This window comes from Rutilus rutilus, assembly GCF_951802725.1.
Source record: "Rutilus rutilus genome assembly, chromosome: 7".
Taxonomy (NCBI): Eukaryota; Metazoa; Chordata; class Actinopteri; order Cypriniformes; family Leuciscidae; genus Rutilus; species Rutilus rutilus.
In genome coordinates, this window is record NC_140221.1 from 20,414,908 (window position 1) to 20,432,361 (window position 17,454).

At 42.5% G+C, this 17,454-nt stretch overlaps 1 protein-coding gene across 1 annotated transcript in view; it reads left to right on the plus strand.

Annotated features, from left to right (window-relative positions):
• The first annotated feature begins 1,009 nt into the window (after positions 1-1,009).
• The window catches only part of npffr2a (neuropeptide FF receptor 2a), a 48,049-nt gene continuing 31,604 nt past the window's right edge, over positions 1,010-17,454 (plus strand). The window contains exons 1-2 of the mRNA XM_084415245.1: positions 1,010-1,306; positions 2,211-2,548. Of these exons, the coding sequence (XP_084271371.1) occupies positions 2,218-2,548 (331 nt within the window). The 5' untranslated portion in view covers positions 1,010-1,306; positions 2,211-2,217. The remainder of the gene's footprint in view (positions 1,307-2,210; positions 2,549-17,454) is intronic.

A 17,454-nucleotide genomic window follows, 5' to 3' on the forward strand; every position in this document is an offset into this window, starting at 1 on the left:
AAAAACGAAATAACGTTTTTGGCAAGCAATGAATAATTAAAATTGAATATGTTTTCAATAAGATACTGGAAAACATTTCTGATAGTGAAAAGTATCTAAAAATACTTTTTTGAAATGCAAAATGTATCTCCAATTAGAATCACTCACATGTTTTTCAGTGTGAGGGAGGGACAACCTGTCATTTGTCACATGAGATCACAGCAAAGCAAACCAAACCACAATGGTCCAACAATCCAGTTAAACAAATAATAATATCCTTTTCACTTGGATATATAGCGAAGAAAAGACCATCGCAACTTCTTTCATGCAGACTTTAAAACAATTAGTTCACCCCAAAAGTGAAAACTCACCTCACCTAAAACACAAAATCAGATGTTAGACAGAAAGACAGTTACCATTCACTTTCATTATCTGGAAACAGATCCAGTGAAAGTGAATGGAGACTGAATCTGTCTGTCCCCAACTTTCTACTAAGCATCTTATTTTGTGACCCACGGAATAAAGAAATTCATGCAGGTTTGGGACAACATAAGGGTGAGTAAATAATAACAGAATTTACATTTTTGAGGAATTATACTTGTATGTAGGAAGGAACCAGTGGGAATGGGTGCCCTGTTCACAAACACTAGTGAATGGTGCCCCCTATTGCTGATACACATAGCTATGTCAATATAAATACGATCCCAGAACGGTGATAACATGATTATATAGAACCATAAAAAGCACTAAATACAATTGTGAAATTAAATTGAAATCAATTGCGCCAAATACCGCGGCTTGATTAAATAAAGCAAGAATCTCAGCTTCAATGCAAAAAGGTCACAGTGCAAAATAAATAATAAAAACACTTTGTGCTTAACTGTTTACCTTTTTGATGTTTTGTGTGTCCTGTAGTCCGAAGCTGAAACTATCACACTGGACGCAAGTAGAGCCCAGAGCACAATTCAATGCTGTGTCCATCACCGTGCGCGCTGTGACGCTTAAAAGCGCATCATCACTCCACCAGTCTCTCTCTCCCCTTCTCCATCGTGCTCGCGCATTGTTCACTGACAGAAGATTGTGGAACTGACACCGGCAGCTTTGCTTCGCTTGGAAAACTTGCTGAAACTACGAATTATGGCACGCAATATGTCGGAGTTCTCTTTAAGAGGAAATGAAATTCATTCGTAAACAATAATTCAGGTGTTACTCGTTATAAAAATCTTTCAAAAGACTCCTATGTCTCTCCTTGGAGGACCAGGCGAACGAGGTGTTCGTTTTTACCTGGAAACAGGTAGTACTTTGGGGAAACTGGGTATATAAAAAGGTAAGAAAGACTGATATTGCCTGGTTGGCTACAAGAAGCACTCTGTCTGTGTAGGTTTTTATTATTATTTGTTAATATATTTAAAAGTGTTAATGACACAATGTGTAATGTTGTTGTGGTAAAAATGAGATAATATCAGTAGGGATATATGTATATAATTAATAGACTAGCTCTAGTTGCTAATCTGCATTTTAGTATTTACAAGTAGCTGAAGCCCATACTGTATTAAGTACTTTCATTGTAATTCTCTGGTAGATAAAACGGCCTATTATTAGCACTTTAAAGGTATGTTTATCTGTATTCTGTTCGATTTAATTTATCCTCTGTGAGATGTATGATGATTATTTAATTGAGAAAATAAAATAAATAGAAACTTTACTTCAGTTGCATGCCATATAAAAACAATGTGAGTGTCAGGCAGAATTGACCCATGATTATTTGATCCAGACTGTATTTCACAACTAGATGATCTCTGACTCTGTTAATTGTGTGCTTCACAAATGAACTCCCAATACAAATGAAGTAGCCAATAAAATATTTCAGATTACATATAACCAGGCTCAAAGTCATCTGAAGTGTTGATGTGTCTACATTCTTATCATTTTTGAGTGATTACAGAGGCAAATGTGATTGCAGAGTGTAGATAACTGCAAGCCACTTTATGAAAAGTAGGTTAATGGTAGGACGATTTGTCAATAATCAATAGCTTACAATATGCATAATTAATTATACAACTGGAGGTCGGAGAGATAAATAGATAAACAGATTTGTTCAGTAGCAACTGCATGCGAGAGAGGTTGAAAGCAAAAAAGGGAGACAATACCAGAAAGACAAAGGCTTGATATTGTTTGAGGAGAACTGTGGGAATAAAGCCCATCTCTCAACTCTATTTTATTATCCTCAGATCTAAAATGAATGAAACACTGGACCTGAACTTTACCCTTGTGGATGATGGTAACTGGACTTTTCTCAATGGCTCCGGTGAATTCTTCTTACCTCAGAACAACATTACATATGTTGGATATTACCTGCATCAGTCATCAGTAGCAGCAGTCTTTATAGTGTCCTACCTTCTCATTTTCCTGGTTTGCATGGTCGGAAATGGAGTGGTGTGCTTCATTGTGTTGCGGAGCAAAAACATGCGCACTGTCACCAACCTTTTCATCCTCAACCTCGCCATCAGTGACCTTCTTGTTGGGATTTTCTGCATGCCCACAACTCTTCTTGACAACATTATTACAGGTCAGTGCAATGCCAGGAACCATATATGTAATTATTTGCATCTTCATTAAAGTCCCTTGTTCTAGCTAAGGTTATAAATGCTTGAATATTCAACTGACATTTATGAATCTCCCTAGGGCTGTCATGACCAGAAAAGTGACCATCTATTCTAGTAGTATTCTAGGCTTCAGTTAACACTGAGTTAATGTTGTGTGTGGCAGTAGAGGATGCTGTTCACCATTAGAATGACAGATTTAAGATAGGACCATGAAAAGCTATTCATGACAAGCCGGACCACAATTTTCATAAAAATGTACATTTAGAAGTGCTGCTAGACTATAAAAAAGGTTTCTGGTGCCACCCATTAGTGATAGGGAGTCACCGTCAGTTTCTGAAATGTAGTCATATGTTCTTGCATTTGTATCACATAACCATAGCCACAAGACAAAACTGCTACAAATTATGCATGCTGAGATAAACAAGAGACATACAGATAAAGTCGGTTAATAGTCTGTTTATTTCAAACAGACTGTGCCATTGCTTGAACTGCATTGACATGTCTTACAGATGTGTTTATGAGCTATTCTGAAACCGCTTAAAAAAGATCCAGCTCTGAATCTAAAATAAAATGCCATTGCATCTTTATTATGAGATTGTTGCTAGTTATGCAATATTATTATTTTTTTGTTCTGGCAAATTGCTAATTTCTCTGGTGTGTATAAAGTAACCATAACAAGTTAGTTAATTAGAAGCGAATGGATAATACCAAATCATAAATGATAAACTATACTTCTGTCATCTACTGCCACTATATTTATGTGAACATTACTTTTATGTAAAGAAATTTGAGTGTATATAAATTAAGTTGAGGTGGTCATTTACCTCCAGCCCAAATGAAAGGACGCCAAGTGTCATACACATACATGTAACAACACAGCTGCTATATTCACTCACTGTCAAGAATGTTGCCTACAAGAACTATCACACATTTTTATTTAATATGCCATTGTGGTTCCGGCAATTTTATGATTAGCTATTTATACTTTTTATTTTATTTTAATTATTCTAAAGATTTGTTTTATTCTTTTTTTTTTTTAACTGCAAGACCATTGCCATATTAATAACTGATATACTCATGGCAATTTATAACTATGTTACATTTGGGTGAATTGGTGGCGAATTGTATGAAATACTTTCTCTCTCGTATGTGTTAATACAATCTGCTGACGGCCCACTGACGGTTAGTTTTAGGGGTGGGGTTTGGAGTGGACCTACTAATCAAATCCCATATATTAATACAAATTTGCTACCAATTTGCCAAAATGTAAAATAGTTTAAAAAAAAAAAGGCTGACAAATTCATGCAAATACTTTTAGTACTATTTTAATGCTGTCGGTAGAACCACACATTGAAAGAGAAACAAATTGGATTCTAAGAAAGCACAGTCTTTCTTTGGAACTTTCTGCTGAGTGGTAGGAATTGTGTGTTTCCATATAGAAATATTCCATATATTCCATAAGTCATTGGCAAGTTGGGAGTAGTGTACATTGGTGAAGTAACAAATTACACAAATACAGAAATTGAAATTGTGTGGTTGTTACATGCTTGTTTTAAATTTTTTATGCATCTGGGAAAGCATTTGTATCAAGCAATGCCTAAATCAAAAATGTTCATTAACTGGGGGGGGGGGGGGGGGATCGCCACCTCCATTTTTAAGTGTGTTCAATTTCATTAAGTGGACGAGGGAAGTTAATTTGGACAGACCTTCGACCCCTTGATTTTGACAGAGGGAGCGAGTCTTCTCAACATGTACACTTCAGGCAGATCCGATGCAACATGATTGTGACTGATGTCACAGCAGATCGCGCTTAATTTACTCCCACCCGACACAATTAGTGTATGATATTGCCGTTATTTTGACATTTAACCGCATTTAATGATTGTACCATTTAAGTTGACTGGTTTTTTTTAACACATATATAGTTTATTGTATTATAATTTTTGTGTATTTTTATTTAATTTAATATAAATATATTAATATTTAATATTTGTTTAGATTTAAATTTTTAACAGCCCAAGCATACATACAGGCCTATAGAATGGTGCATAAAACAAATTCCTATGGAAAAAAAAGAAGAGCAGATAACAAGTGATCAAGGGCTTAGGTGTTCCATTTTAACACATTTCAACGCTTTCTGTCAGTAGTGGGCGCTCATGCAATAGAAGCAATGACGTACATCCGAGTGAACGAGACGGAGGGAAGTTAAGTAAGGGAAGAGCGCGATATTTTTTTTCCCAGGATGGTAGGGGCAGACTCATGAATATTCATTAGGGAAGTCATCCCTGATTGGTCTTAACCCCAATGACGGGTAGGTTTAGGGGCGGGGTTAGGGGTAGGTCATCAGACCCCCAGTGGCAGGTAGGTTTAGGGGTGGGGTTAGGGGTAGGTCATCAGACCAATCAGGGATGACTTCCCTAATGAATATTCATGAGTCTTCCCCTACCATACATACAGTCGGCATCTAGCCATAGTTGGGGGCGTGACGAGGGTGGAGTCGGCGTGGGGGAAAACACCACGAACATCGTGTGTATTTGAATGACAAAAATGTCGTATTGCGAGTCATTGACGCCTGCCGACCGGCAATGGTACATTGCAAAATTAACTGCAGTAGGTTATGATTGCCCTTATTTAATTAAAAACTGGGTCAATGACCCAACCAAATGGCCGGAGGTGTCGTTTCCAGACATATTTTGTTATCTGGTTGAATCTCCAGGTAAGACATCGCGGTAGCTGTAGCGGTAACATTAGCCTATAACTCAATCAACTTTCGTATATGTTTCGTATAACTCCATAAAACCTTGTCACTTACCAATTGTATGTATGCGCCTTCACTCCAAACTATTAATCCTTTTTTAAAACGGTGATCAGTAGTACGAAGTTGCCAAGGGACTGTGCTGACAGTTATCCCTAACTCACAGACTGCAGTCTGTATTGAGTGTAGACCTCAAACTACTCCATAGGTTCGCGATTGGCCTATCAAGCGAGCCTTCAGCTGATAACGCTAATGTGAATGAGACATCCCTTATGAAAAACAACTATAGGAATCTTGTAGTATTTTGGGACAAAATATTATAGTAATCCTATAGGAATACTATAGTATTTTGGGATACTATAGAAGTACTATAGAGGTAAAGTTATTACAGAACATCACAGAAGTATTATACACTACTATAGAAATCTTATAGGATTACTATAGTTCTTTTTCGTAAGGGATGTAGACAAATCTGGCCCACTGCCTAATACGAGTTTAACACCCACTGCTATATCACACAGGGATCTACTCACACAGTAATCTCAAAAAAGAAAGCTCAAAAGCCATTTTGTCCTCCTTTCCGGTTCTGTGTGTTTATTAGGAAGGATGTAGAACTTCAATTCATAATTTGTTTGTTATTGGCAGTACAGAACACGACACAGCAACTCTTCGGCATGATTGTCCCGTGTATTTCAATTAGCGCCAAGGCAATGTTTTCCCCCACGGGCTAAATTCACATCACGTGACGGGGCGTTCTCGGGGGCGTTCCCAGACCAACCGTCTGTATGTATCCTGGGAAAAAAAATATTGCGGGAAGGGCATAAACAAATTGGACTCAAACACAGCCTGAGTGGTATTATTTCAAAGTGATTTCCGTCATTCTGATAGACAATAAATTGTGTACCAACGGTGCGCTGCAATTGAAGTAAACGCATGCAAACAGACATAGATTAAACATAGATAAACATTCTTCTTATACCGTCACATTAAAAATAACAAGCGTAGGCTAATGTTCCCCTGATGTTAGAAAATAGAGCATGAAGAAAATTGCACAGCTCATCCAGTCAAACTAACGGATAAGGATTATTTGTAGCGCAACCTTAATTTGAAATGATTGGTTTCAGTCTTTTTTGAGTGGAACTTCCCCAAACCGAAAGTTCATGTGCCTCCCATAATCTAAAACTCTGTAGGCTCGGTAGGGAAAATGTGGAGAGAAGTGCAATCTGCCACTTCTCTCACTCACACACGTCCTGCAGCAGTCTAGTCTGTTTACTCTTGATGAGGTTATTATGAATGTGAAATGTGTTCTTTGAAAAAGTGTGTTTGGGACATTCTAAAATGGGGGGCGGGGAATTGGCGGTCCAAATTCAGTATGCACCGTGACCCATGTGATTACGTGCATCTCTGCCTGTGCGTGATGTAGATGTGATAAAACCACAGCTCGTTAATAATCAAAAGATTTTGTGTGATCCATTTCATACAGTCCACCTTAATTTAGTGAGTGCACGTCTTACACAAAAACATTACATTTTTTCCCCCCAATCAGTTATTCGCTGAGACTGCCGCATCTCTGTTGATATAGTAGGCCTATTCCTCTTTTTTTCTTATACTGGCAAACAGCAAAGGAGAATGTGAATTATACAGTGTTTTCTAAATTTTGTGTTTCTTATAAAGGGGTAGAACCTGCAGCTCAGTACTCACTACTAATCCCAGCAAATACAGAACGTTGGCACAACGTACCCAACCTTCTTACAATGTTTTATCAACATGTCAGGTGATATAACAGATGTATTTTATTTATTCTCATTGGTACAATTATTAAAGTGGCAGAATTTGTTAAAAGGGATAAAATGGTACGTTGAAAATGTTGTTGTTGTTACACGGGCACCGCCATGTTGGATTTCAACATTCGGCTACGTCACTGGCATGGTAAGCTACTCCGTTGCTAACCAACACTAGCAGAGCAGCCATAGCACTCAGCCCCTGGATTTCGAGTCTGTAGTGAGCATTTTTTAGCGACAGACTATTTAGAGAGTTGTACTTTCAATACAACAGGTTCACTGGTGAGGGTTAGGCTAAACCTGAGGCCATTCCGTCAATGTTAAACTTTTCAGGCTATACTGGGCAGACCGATAGACCAATGGCAAGTACTAACACCACCGATGCTATCTATGTTACCGCAGAGACAGGGCGCTGAAACACTCACGTCAGGCAGAGGACAGAGAAGTATGTTAACTGTTATCATGATAGCAAGTTATAGCAAGCTAAGCAAAGGGCTGGATGTAACGTTGTCACATACACAAAACATGTACATATTCACTTACACGCACATATAACTTGTAACATTAGGCTTTATAGCGTTCAACAAAACTGAGACACTCATTAATTGAAATTGAGTCACAAAACCAAGCTAGATACCAAACGATCTAACCTAGGGAAAGAGCTAGCAGCTAAACACGTTGGAAGCACTTTTGTCAAACTCCACAAGCTAGCCACCACTCCGACCAGTTTATACTGTATAAATCATGACTCGTCTCCGACGATATCACAGATCGATAATAATGCGTTTATTAGCTGCTAATAAACCACAGCAGGTCTGTAAACAGATTCCAATGTCCCTCTCTACTCACCCTGAAGCTAGCTGATGTTCATCGTCTCAGGGCACATTGTTGATGCGATCCATTCCATTCTGAATAAACAAACAAGGCAGTTTACATGCCTCATCCTTGTTGCATTATTCATTAAGATAATAATTAATAAATGCACGCACAATTATCCGTTAACTTGATAAATGTGAAAATCACCCTGACTGCTCATTCAGATAAGACAATATATTGATTTAACATTTTTACGACATGTTTTGTGTGAGAAAGCTTTATGCGGGAGCTCATTAATATGTAAGCTTTTCACACCTGAGAAAGACAAAGACCCTCCCCTAACGGCCCTATTAGGAGCTATCAGGCCCTGTCATTCTGAGCAACCTTGCACAGAGAATGAGGAGATTTAAAAAAGAATGGCTTTTTGATTGTTTGGATTTATTTACAACACAACATAATCCAAAGATACACAACAAATGACAAAAAAACACATTATTAAAAACAATGATCCAAAGACAGAGACCTTTGTGCCATTCCTAAAAACATTGTACATACCTTTCATTTCCAAGGTGTTTGATTTTCACTTTACCATGTTCATGTACAGAGACTCATGTGAATGTTGAAGTCAGCAGGACTCAGTGGCATCTGGGCCCTGAAAAAAAAAGAAAAGAAGTGAACATACTGATTAGTGGTCGACCGATATATCGCATTTTTTAGATATCGGCATCGGCCGATAAATCTTTCCGTTTGGCCGATATATTTCAAAACAGTTTGTGACTGTGCATTAGCGCATTTTTTCCACTGACGCGAACAGAGCGAGCATGAATGAACTGAATACACTCGCTCTGCTCCTTTTTAAAGTAAATATTGTAAATAAACTATGTGAGATTTATATTTAACTATGTATTGTACATAAAATGTATGTAATTGCACATACTATTTTGTCATTCATTTATGAATATTGTTTAGATTGGTTCATTAATGATAAATGTTATTTGTAACCTGCAGTAAGCAGCAGTAATTATTTATGTGACTGAGAAAATGACTAAATATTTAAGCAGACAAGAAGCTGCACTAAAACTTTATTTATTGAAGTGTTACCTTACCTTTTTGTTTACATTTTAATTTCTTAGTAAATATTTTTTATTGCAAAAAGAATATTGCATAAATATTATGTACAATAAATGTTCATTTAGTTTCACCAATATTCTTTGTCTCTCATTTACTGTATTCACATGTATTGTATCGGCCTCATATCGGCCAATCGGCCAGATTGCTTTCTCAATATCGGCATCGGCATCGGCCATTAAAAATCCCATATCGGTCGACCACTAATACTGATATCAAGAGAAAGGCCTGCACGATTTTGGGAATAAATTTTAGATTTTTCTGGTTAAAATTGCTTTTTAAAATTCACAGAATATTCACAGAATACACACACACACACAAATGTTTCCAACAATATATAATATAATGAACACCAGGTTTGTTGTGCCTTATAAGCATAGGCTATGTGCAGTGCTGGATAAAATAATAATAACAATAACCTATAGCAGCCTATACATCTTCCAAAAGATTTCAGTAACAACTAAGCTAGAGAAAAATATATTGATTATCATATTACTTCAAATGTTTCCATTCATTATGATGATATGAAATGAGATAATAGTTAAAACATGAAGCCGTTTGGTGCGTTTTGCTTTTCAAACGCGATCGCGATCCAAAATATGATACATTCAAACGCGATCGCGCTCAAATATAAAACATTATGGTTACCATATTATACATATCTACGTTTGAGCAGATATCCACAAACACAGTAACAGTAAACACGGGTCTAAATATTATAATATTCACCATATATCTAGCAACAGTTCAACTGCAATGTGAAATTTATGCAACAATATCAAACTAATATGTAAGAATTTCTTACCTTACATCTTTCTTGTCTTCAAATCGCGTTCTTCTTCTTCTGAGGTAAATCCAATGTAAGCTCACGGCACGTCTTTCAAACTCGACGAAAAGCAGAGACTTGTGAAGTTTTTTCGTGCTTTGTTTTTGAGGTAATGAGCGCGTTCGCGTTCCATGTGGAGATTTGCATGTGAATCTCTTTTGCGCTCGTGGGCATGGTCAAATTAAAAATAATTAGGAAGCGTTTGAGAAGCTGGACATCTTGTTGTTTTGTTGTTTTGATTTGATTGTAAGTGGACACATACAAAAGTAGAAATATCACAGATTCTTTTTTCATATTTCTTTTTTCTGTATGACCATAAATGACGGAGTAATTTAAGTTTATAGTGCTACAATGTGAAGAAAATCCAGCAAAACGCGCCGGCGCGTTTGCCGACCTCAGATGACATATGACGATAGATGACAGATGACGCGATGACATATGCGGCTGCTGCAAGAACTCAACCCACCAGGGACAGAACAAGGACACGTCGTAGATTCGTTAGGTGTACCTATCACTCCATGGGACCGAACTATCTTTGGAACGTTGATGGGTACGATTTGTTTTCTACCGGTACTTCCAGTATCGCTTGATTCCGGTTCTGGCTTGATTGACAGGTGTCTCGTCCATTCAGCGATAAGTACGTCATTCTCAAAATATACCTACCTTTTCCGTTTTTTTCTGAATTGTCGTTGTGTTTTCTGAATTGTCGTTGTTTTTTCTGAATTGTTATTTTGTTTTCTGAATGTTTATTTTGTTTTCTGAATTGTTATTTTGATTTTAGACTTGCCATTGTGTTTATAATTTGTTGTTTTGTTTTTGGATTTGTTATTTTGTTTTTGTAATTGTGATTTGTTTTGCACCTCTCGGCCAACGTAGATAGCCCCTTATAGCCCCAATAAGGATAAACAATATTTTAAAAAACATATAATTATCTAACATATTACTAATTACAAAATTAACCTCAAAACATAAAATGCTAAATGTGGGATATCTATGGAAGTAAAATAATGACAAATGTTTTTGAAACAAAAAAGCTTGTTGAATTGCACTACTTGAAAAAAAATATGCATTGCATTAATAACGTACTCGGTTACTAACGTAACCTCGGTTCTCTCTAGAGAGAGGAACGAGTACTGCGTAGAATACGCTAGGGGAAAATCCTTTTCCACGAGAATACTGAAGCCAAAAAATTATCCTTTAATTTTGTATTAATGTAAAACGCGTTGCGGCAGCATACAGACATAGGCGAGACAGCTGGCGCGCCTATTGGCTGGTCTGCTGGCAACTGCTTGAGCCTATCGAGCGAGACCTAGAGTGACGTCAGACCCAATGAGGGCGCTTCGAAACGGGCGTGGCTTAGGTCTATAAATACCGCTCGCAGGCTTCATATCTCTGGTTTTTCATAGTCGAAGCAACCAGAGCGCGTGCATGCACTGCAGGATATGCAGTACTCGTTCCTCTCTCTAGAGAGAACCGAGGTTACGTTAGTAACCGAGTACGTTCTCTTACGAGAGATACTCTCGTACTGCGTAGAATACGCTAGGGGAACCTACTGTAAAACGCCGTGCGTGCTGGGATCTGATACTATAGACTCAAGGGCGACAGCCCGGAGTTCATACAGTACACAATCACCCAGGGGACTCACAGGGAATCCTGGAAGAGGAGGGGTTTAGCCACTATCTTCCTATATGGCAGCATAGAGCAGCACTGCAATTCTCAATAGCTGCATAACTGACAGTGTCAGTTTATGAGATTTGGCCGTACTAGACCGACAGTAGCCTGGCTTGTAGTGCGGGAACCTCTAGGTTGTAAAACCTTATAAATGTAGACGGAGAGGCCCAGCCTGCCGCCATACAAATATCTTGCAAGGCAATCCCACTTGACCAGGCCCACGATGAAGCCATGCTTCTCGTGGAGTGCGCCTTGACACCCAGTGGGCACTGCATGCCCTTGGTTGTGTAAGCTAGCGCTATTGCGTCCACTATCCATCTGGATAGGGTCTGTTTCGAAGCGGCTAGTCTCTTAGAACGCCCGCTGAATGAAACAAAGAGCTGCTCCGTCTGTCTGAAAACAGACGAGCGAGACACATAAGCTCTTAATGTCCTGACTGGGCAAAGGGAGCTTTCGTCCATATTTCCTTCAGTGACCGGCAGGGCAGACAGGGAGACGACCTGTGCTCTGAACGGTGTATTGAGGGATTTAGGAACATAACCGTGCTTAGGTTTGAGAATAACTCTAGAGTCATTAGGCCCAAATTCCATGCACGTCGCGCTTACTGAGAGCGCGTGTAAGTCCCCTATGCGCTTCACTGAAGCGAGAGCCAGAAGAAACGCTGTCTTGAAAGACAGGTGTTTAAGATCAATCTTCTGCAAGGGCTCGAATGGATGACCTTTCATGGCTTCCAGTACCGTAGAAAGGTCCCATATAGGGACTGTGGGAGGTCTGGGAGGATTCAGTCTCTTAGCTCCTCTAAGGAAGCGAATGACTAAATTGTTCCTTCCAATAGACTGGCCAAGCGTGGTCGAAGAGAACACTGCTATGGCCGCCACATAGACTTTGAGCGTGGAAGGGGACCTGCCCTTATCCAACAGCTCCTGTAGGAAGGAGAGAACCTCCGTCACACCGCAATGTAGGGGTGACACACCACGAGCTGTGCACCAGCCAGAAAACACCGACCATTTGGAGGCGTAGAGACGTCGCGTAGACGGAGCTCTGGCCTGCGTGATAGTGTTTAACACTCCCTGTGGGAGGTCAGCGGGTACCCGTTGATGGCCCACACATGAAGGGACCACAGCTCTGGGTGAGGATGCCAGATCGAGCCGTTGGCTTGAGAGAGGAGATCCCTCCTCAGAGGCACTGGCCACGGGGCGGTGCTTGCTAACTGCATCACAATTGGGAACCAAGGTTGGCTTGTCCAAAGTGGGGCTACAAGCAGCACTGAGCATCTTTCTTCCCTGACCCGTTCTACCACCTGTGTCAGGAGGGAGACGGGGGGAAAAGCGTAGAGAGGACGGCGAGGCCACTCGTGGGTCAGCGCGTCCTTGCTCTTCGAGAAAAATTCTGGACAGTGAGCGTTTTCTTGAGACGCGAACAGGTCTACTTCCGCTCTGCCGAATTTCCTCCACAGCAGCTGGACTGTCTGTGGGTGCAAAGACCATTCTCCTGTCGGAACTTGGTTCCTGGACAGTCTGTCTGGCCCTATATTTAGGAGCCCTGGCACGTGCGCTGCTCTCAGCGAGAGCAGGTTGCTGCGAGCCCATATCAGGAGGCGCCTGGTTAGCCTGTACAGAGTCAGGGACCTGAGGCCGCCCTGGCGATTTATGTAGGACACCACTGAGACGTTGTCTGAACGTACTAGCACGTGGTGTCCCCTTATCAGGGTCACTGCCAACATTTCGAGGCAGTTGATATGTAGGAGCTTCTCCTGCTTTGACCATTGGCCAAAAAGCGGTCTGCCCTCGAGCAGCGCTCCCCATCCCGAGGTGGATGCGTCCGTGGACACCACCATCACTCTCGAGGAAGTCCCCAGGCCTACACCTGATTGGTACCAGTCTTTTGCCTCCCAAGGTTTCAAAGCTGCAATGCACGCTTGATTGACCTTGAAGCGAAGCCGACCGGAGGCCCACGCTGTGCGTGGCACTCTCTCTCTGAGCCAGAACTGCAGTGGGCGCATGCGCAGAAGGCCCAACTGGATAACTGATGATGCTGAGGCCATCAGACCTAGCATCCTTTGAAATATCTTGAGAGGGACTATCGCGCCGCAGCGGAACGAGCCGGCTGCTTGCCGAATGTCCAGTGTGCGCTGAGATGACAGGCGTGCTGTCATTGACAGCGAGTTCAGTTCTATTCCCAGAAAAGATATAGTCTGTCTGGGGAATAGCGAGCTCTTTTCCCAATTTACTGCGAGACCGAGATTCTCGAGGTGATCGAGTAAAATGGTCCTGTGCTCCACGAGCTCCGAGTGAGATTGGGCTAGAATCAGCCAGTCGTCCAAATAGTTCAGCACTCGTATGCCCCGCAGTCTGAGGGGTGCGAGCGCTGCGTCCATGCACTTCGTAAATGTACGGGGTGCCAGGGACAAGCCGAAAGGCAGGACTGTGTACTGATATGCCTGGCCCTCGAAGGCGAATCTCAAAAATCGCCTGTGACGTGACGCTATCTGTATTTGAAAATACGCGTCCTTTAGATCTATTGACACAAACCAGTCCCCTCGGCGGACATGCGCAAGGATTTTTCTGGTCGTGAGCATCCTGAACTGACGCTTCACAAGCGCTCTGTTCAGTTGCCGCAGATCTAGTATGGGTCTGAGACCCCCGTCTTTCTTGGGCACCAGGAAGTATCTGCTGTAAAGCCCCCCTTCGCTTTGAGCTTGAGATAGGGGTTCTATAGCCCCTTTGCTCAACAGTTTCAGAAACTGCAGCGAATAGCCTTCTTTTATGATGTTCAGCACCCATCTCGAAACCCCGGGAAGCTTTTCCCACGCATGTGCGCGAGTAGCTAGGGGCTGGATGCGAAGCGCGCTCTGATCGGCTCGCGATACAGCGGCTTTTATGTGCTGTGACATAAGCGTCGCGCTCATGACATCTGAGGCAGGGGGCAGGCTGATAACAGCGGGCAGAATGCCCGCGCTCGACTCCTCTGCAGTGTTTAACCGAGAGGGGGAGGACTGGGCTAGTTCCATGGTAACTGAAATGTCTGTGTGTGGACGTGGGCGCAGGGTAGCGGGCACATATACCACTTTTACAGCATTGCTCGCGTGAGCAGAGCGTATGCATACTGGTCTCGTTTTTACAGAGACCGTGAGACATGTGGGAAGTAGCGTTTGTGGGCACTGGGTAGTGGGCACGTTTGCTACGTTTAATGTGCAACCGATCTGAGTCGATTTTATGTGCACGAGCCCTGTGTGAAGGGCTGTGCTTGTGTGTAGGAATGGGCACTGAGTAGTGGGCATTTTTTCTACACATGAAACACCATCAGCCGTGGCCGGGACACCAGAAAATACACTCTTTAAGGGATTTATCTGGGTAGCCATAAAAACGGCTTTTTTGTGCAGGCAAGCGGGCAATGGAACCGGCTTGTTGGCTGCTAAATACGCTGGACCAGTCACATTTCTTGGAACTGGACGAGCGGCAAGCTTTGGTGGAAGTCCGGCCGCAGCGGGACTTGGACACCGTCGCTTTCCTAGGCATGCTAGGACGATTTCGGGGCCTCTGACTTCAACGCAACCTTTGGCCGCGGGCCACGCGGGGCGGGGCGGCGGCTGGATGAGCGAGAGCGCGGTCTCGAGCTCTGGGTCTGGCGGCGTTGTGAAGAGGAGGCAGTGGGCGGAGGCTTAGGCTGTGAGCTCTGAGCAGACGGTTTCGCACGGCCTGCTGCAGAACCGGAGCGCTTCGGGAGGAAGTGCCTCATGGCCTGGGTCGCTTTCTGCACCTCAGCGAACCTATCGGCGAAGTCTTTGACCGAGGTTCCGAAGAGGCCGGCAGGGGAAAGCGGCGCGTCGAGGAACGCGGTGCGCTCTGACTCAGACATGTCCGAGAGCGTCAGCCACAGATGTCTCTCAGACACGGTGAGCGAGGCCATGCTCCGTCCAATGGCCTGTGCCGCCGACTTGGTAGCGTGGAGAGCGAGGTCTGTAGCGCTCCTCAGGTCCGGCACGCAGATTGCGTCAGGTCCTTTCTCATCCAGCCTGGTAAATCTGGAGCTTGGCCATGGTGTGCAACGCTGACGCGGCCTGCCCGGCGGCGGAGAAAGCGCGGCGGAGCAGGGCTGACGTCGTGCGGCAGGCTTTTGAGGGCAGCGCCATCTTAGCACGCCGTCCAGCGGAGGGCGGGCATAAGTGCGCTGCAATAGCCTCTTCGACCGGCGGCAGGGAGTGGTAGCCTCTGTTTTTAGCGTCGTCGACAGCGGAGAACGCCAGAGAAACAGAGGATCGTGTCCTGGCCGAAAAAGGGGAGTTCCAAGACTTAGCGACTTCTTCATGAAGCTCAGGAAGAAAAGGCGCTGGCTTGGATGCAGGTGAAGTGCGCTCCCCAGGCAGGAAGTAGCCGTCCAGCCGGTTGTGAGCAGGCTGCTCAGGCGTAATCCACTCGAGTCCGAGGCTCGCCGTGGCCTGAGTGAGTACGCGCATGAGCTCCGCCTCAATGCTCGCTCTCTTCCCCGTTGAAGCACAGGCAGGAGGGGCGAGATCCTCAGAGCTCTCCCAACCCTCACTGCCTGATGCCAAGAGAGAGCAGGAATCCCCCTCTCGCAGCAGCACGTCGACTTCATCAGCGTCGTCGACAGAAGCGGCGGCAGACCGCGGCCGTTGTCCGTCAGGAAGTGATGCTGATGAAACCGGAGAAGCAGGCGGGCGCACCGGCGAGCTTTGACGGCTGGGAGAAGGTTCCGGGATTCGCTGAGCGTGGCGCTTTTTACGGCGAGTGGAAGCCAGTGCAAGGAGGAGAGCAGTCTTAAAGGGGTCATATAATGCCATTTTTGTACAAGCTAATATGATTCTTTAGGGTCTAAATTAAAAGTTTGTAATATACTTTAATTAAAAATTCTCACTAGTAATTAGACCAACACTAATTTTACTTGGTCAAAAACAGCTCTGTTTTTTACAATATGATGTTTTATTTTACAAAAGTTCTGGATAGATAGATAGATAGATAGATAGATAGATAGATAGATAGATAGATAGATAGATAGATAGATAGATAGATTCCAGCACAAGAAGAGGCAAAAGATAATTTTATTTGTTACTCGCACGCTATTATCAGTCCTCAGATCTGATCTGTGGTACGATTTGTCTCAAGGTTAACATTTAGAATTAGAGCTACATGACTGACTGGTTTAGATGACGCAGATCCAAAATGGGACGCAACCCCCAGCCTGCTTGGGGCCTACCACTGTGGGCAGGACCCCGATAAATCTGGGGAGGCGAGACCCGAACTGAATTGTGTAACCCTATTCAACAGGACCCAATGAGACCCAATGAGCTTCCACGCTGCCAGAAAATCTACTAAGGAAACCAGTCTCTCGAGACTGGCCTCCAGAGGTGGGTAGAGTATCCAAAAACTGTACTCAAGTAAAAGTACAAGTACTTATAGAAATATTTACTAAAAGTAATAAACTTAATAGTTACTTGAGTAAGAGTAAAAAAGTATCCAATGAAAAAACTACTCAAGTAGCTAGTTACTTATCATATATATATATATATATATATATATATATATATATAAAACCATGTTATTATTTAGATTTTGTTTTAATTTAAATGACTATTATCATTTAGGCTATCTTTACCACAAAAAAAAAAACACTGAAGAGACAAGCATTATTTCTGGCATCTGTAGCTCGAAAATCTTTACCTGTCCTTTGGTTTGTATAATAGTAACTTATACAACTACATTTGGATTATTAATCAATGTCAAAATAAAGTAAATCTGCAGAGTTTTGCATTCAAAGGCATGTAAAGGGAAACATTGTCACAGAGAAGAAAGAATTAAAACTCTTGACGTGTGCTCAAGCTCATGACCGCTACTGAACACCTGAACACAAACAACGATCAAATGCAGATTGACG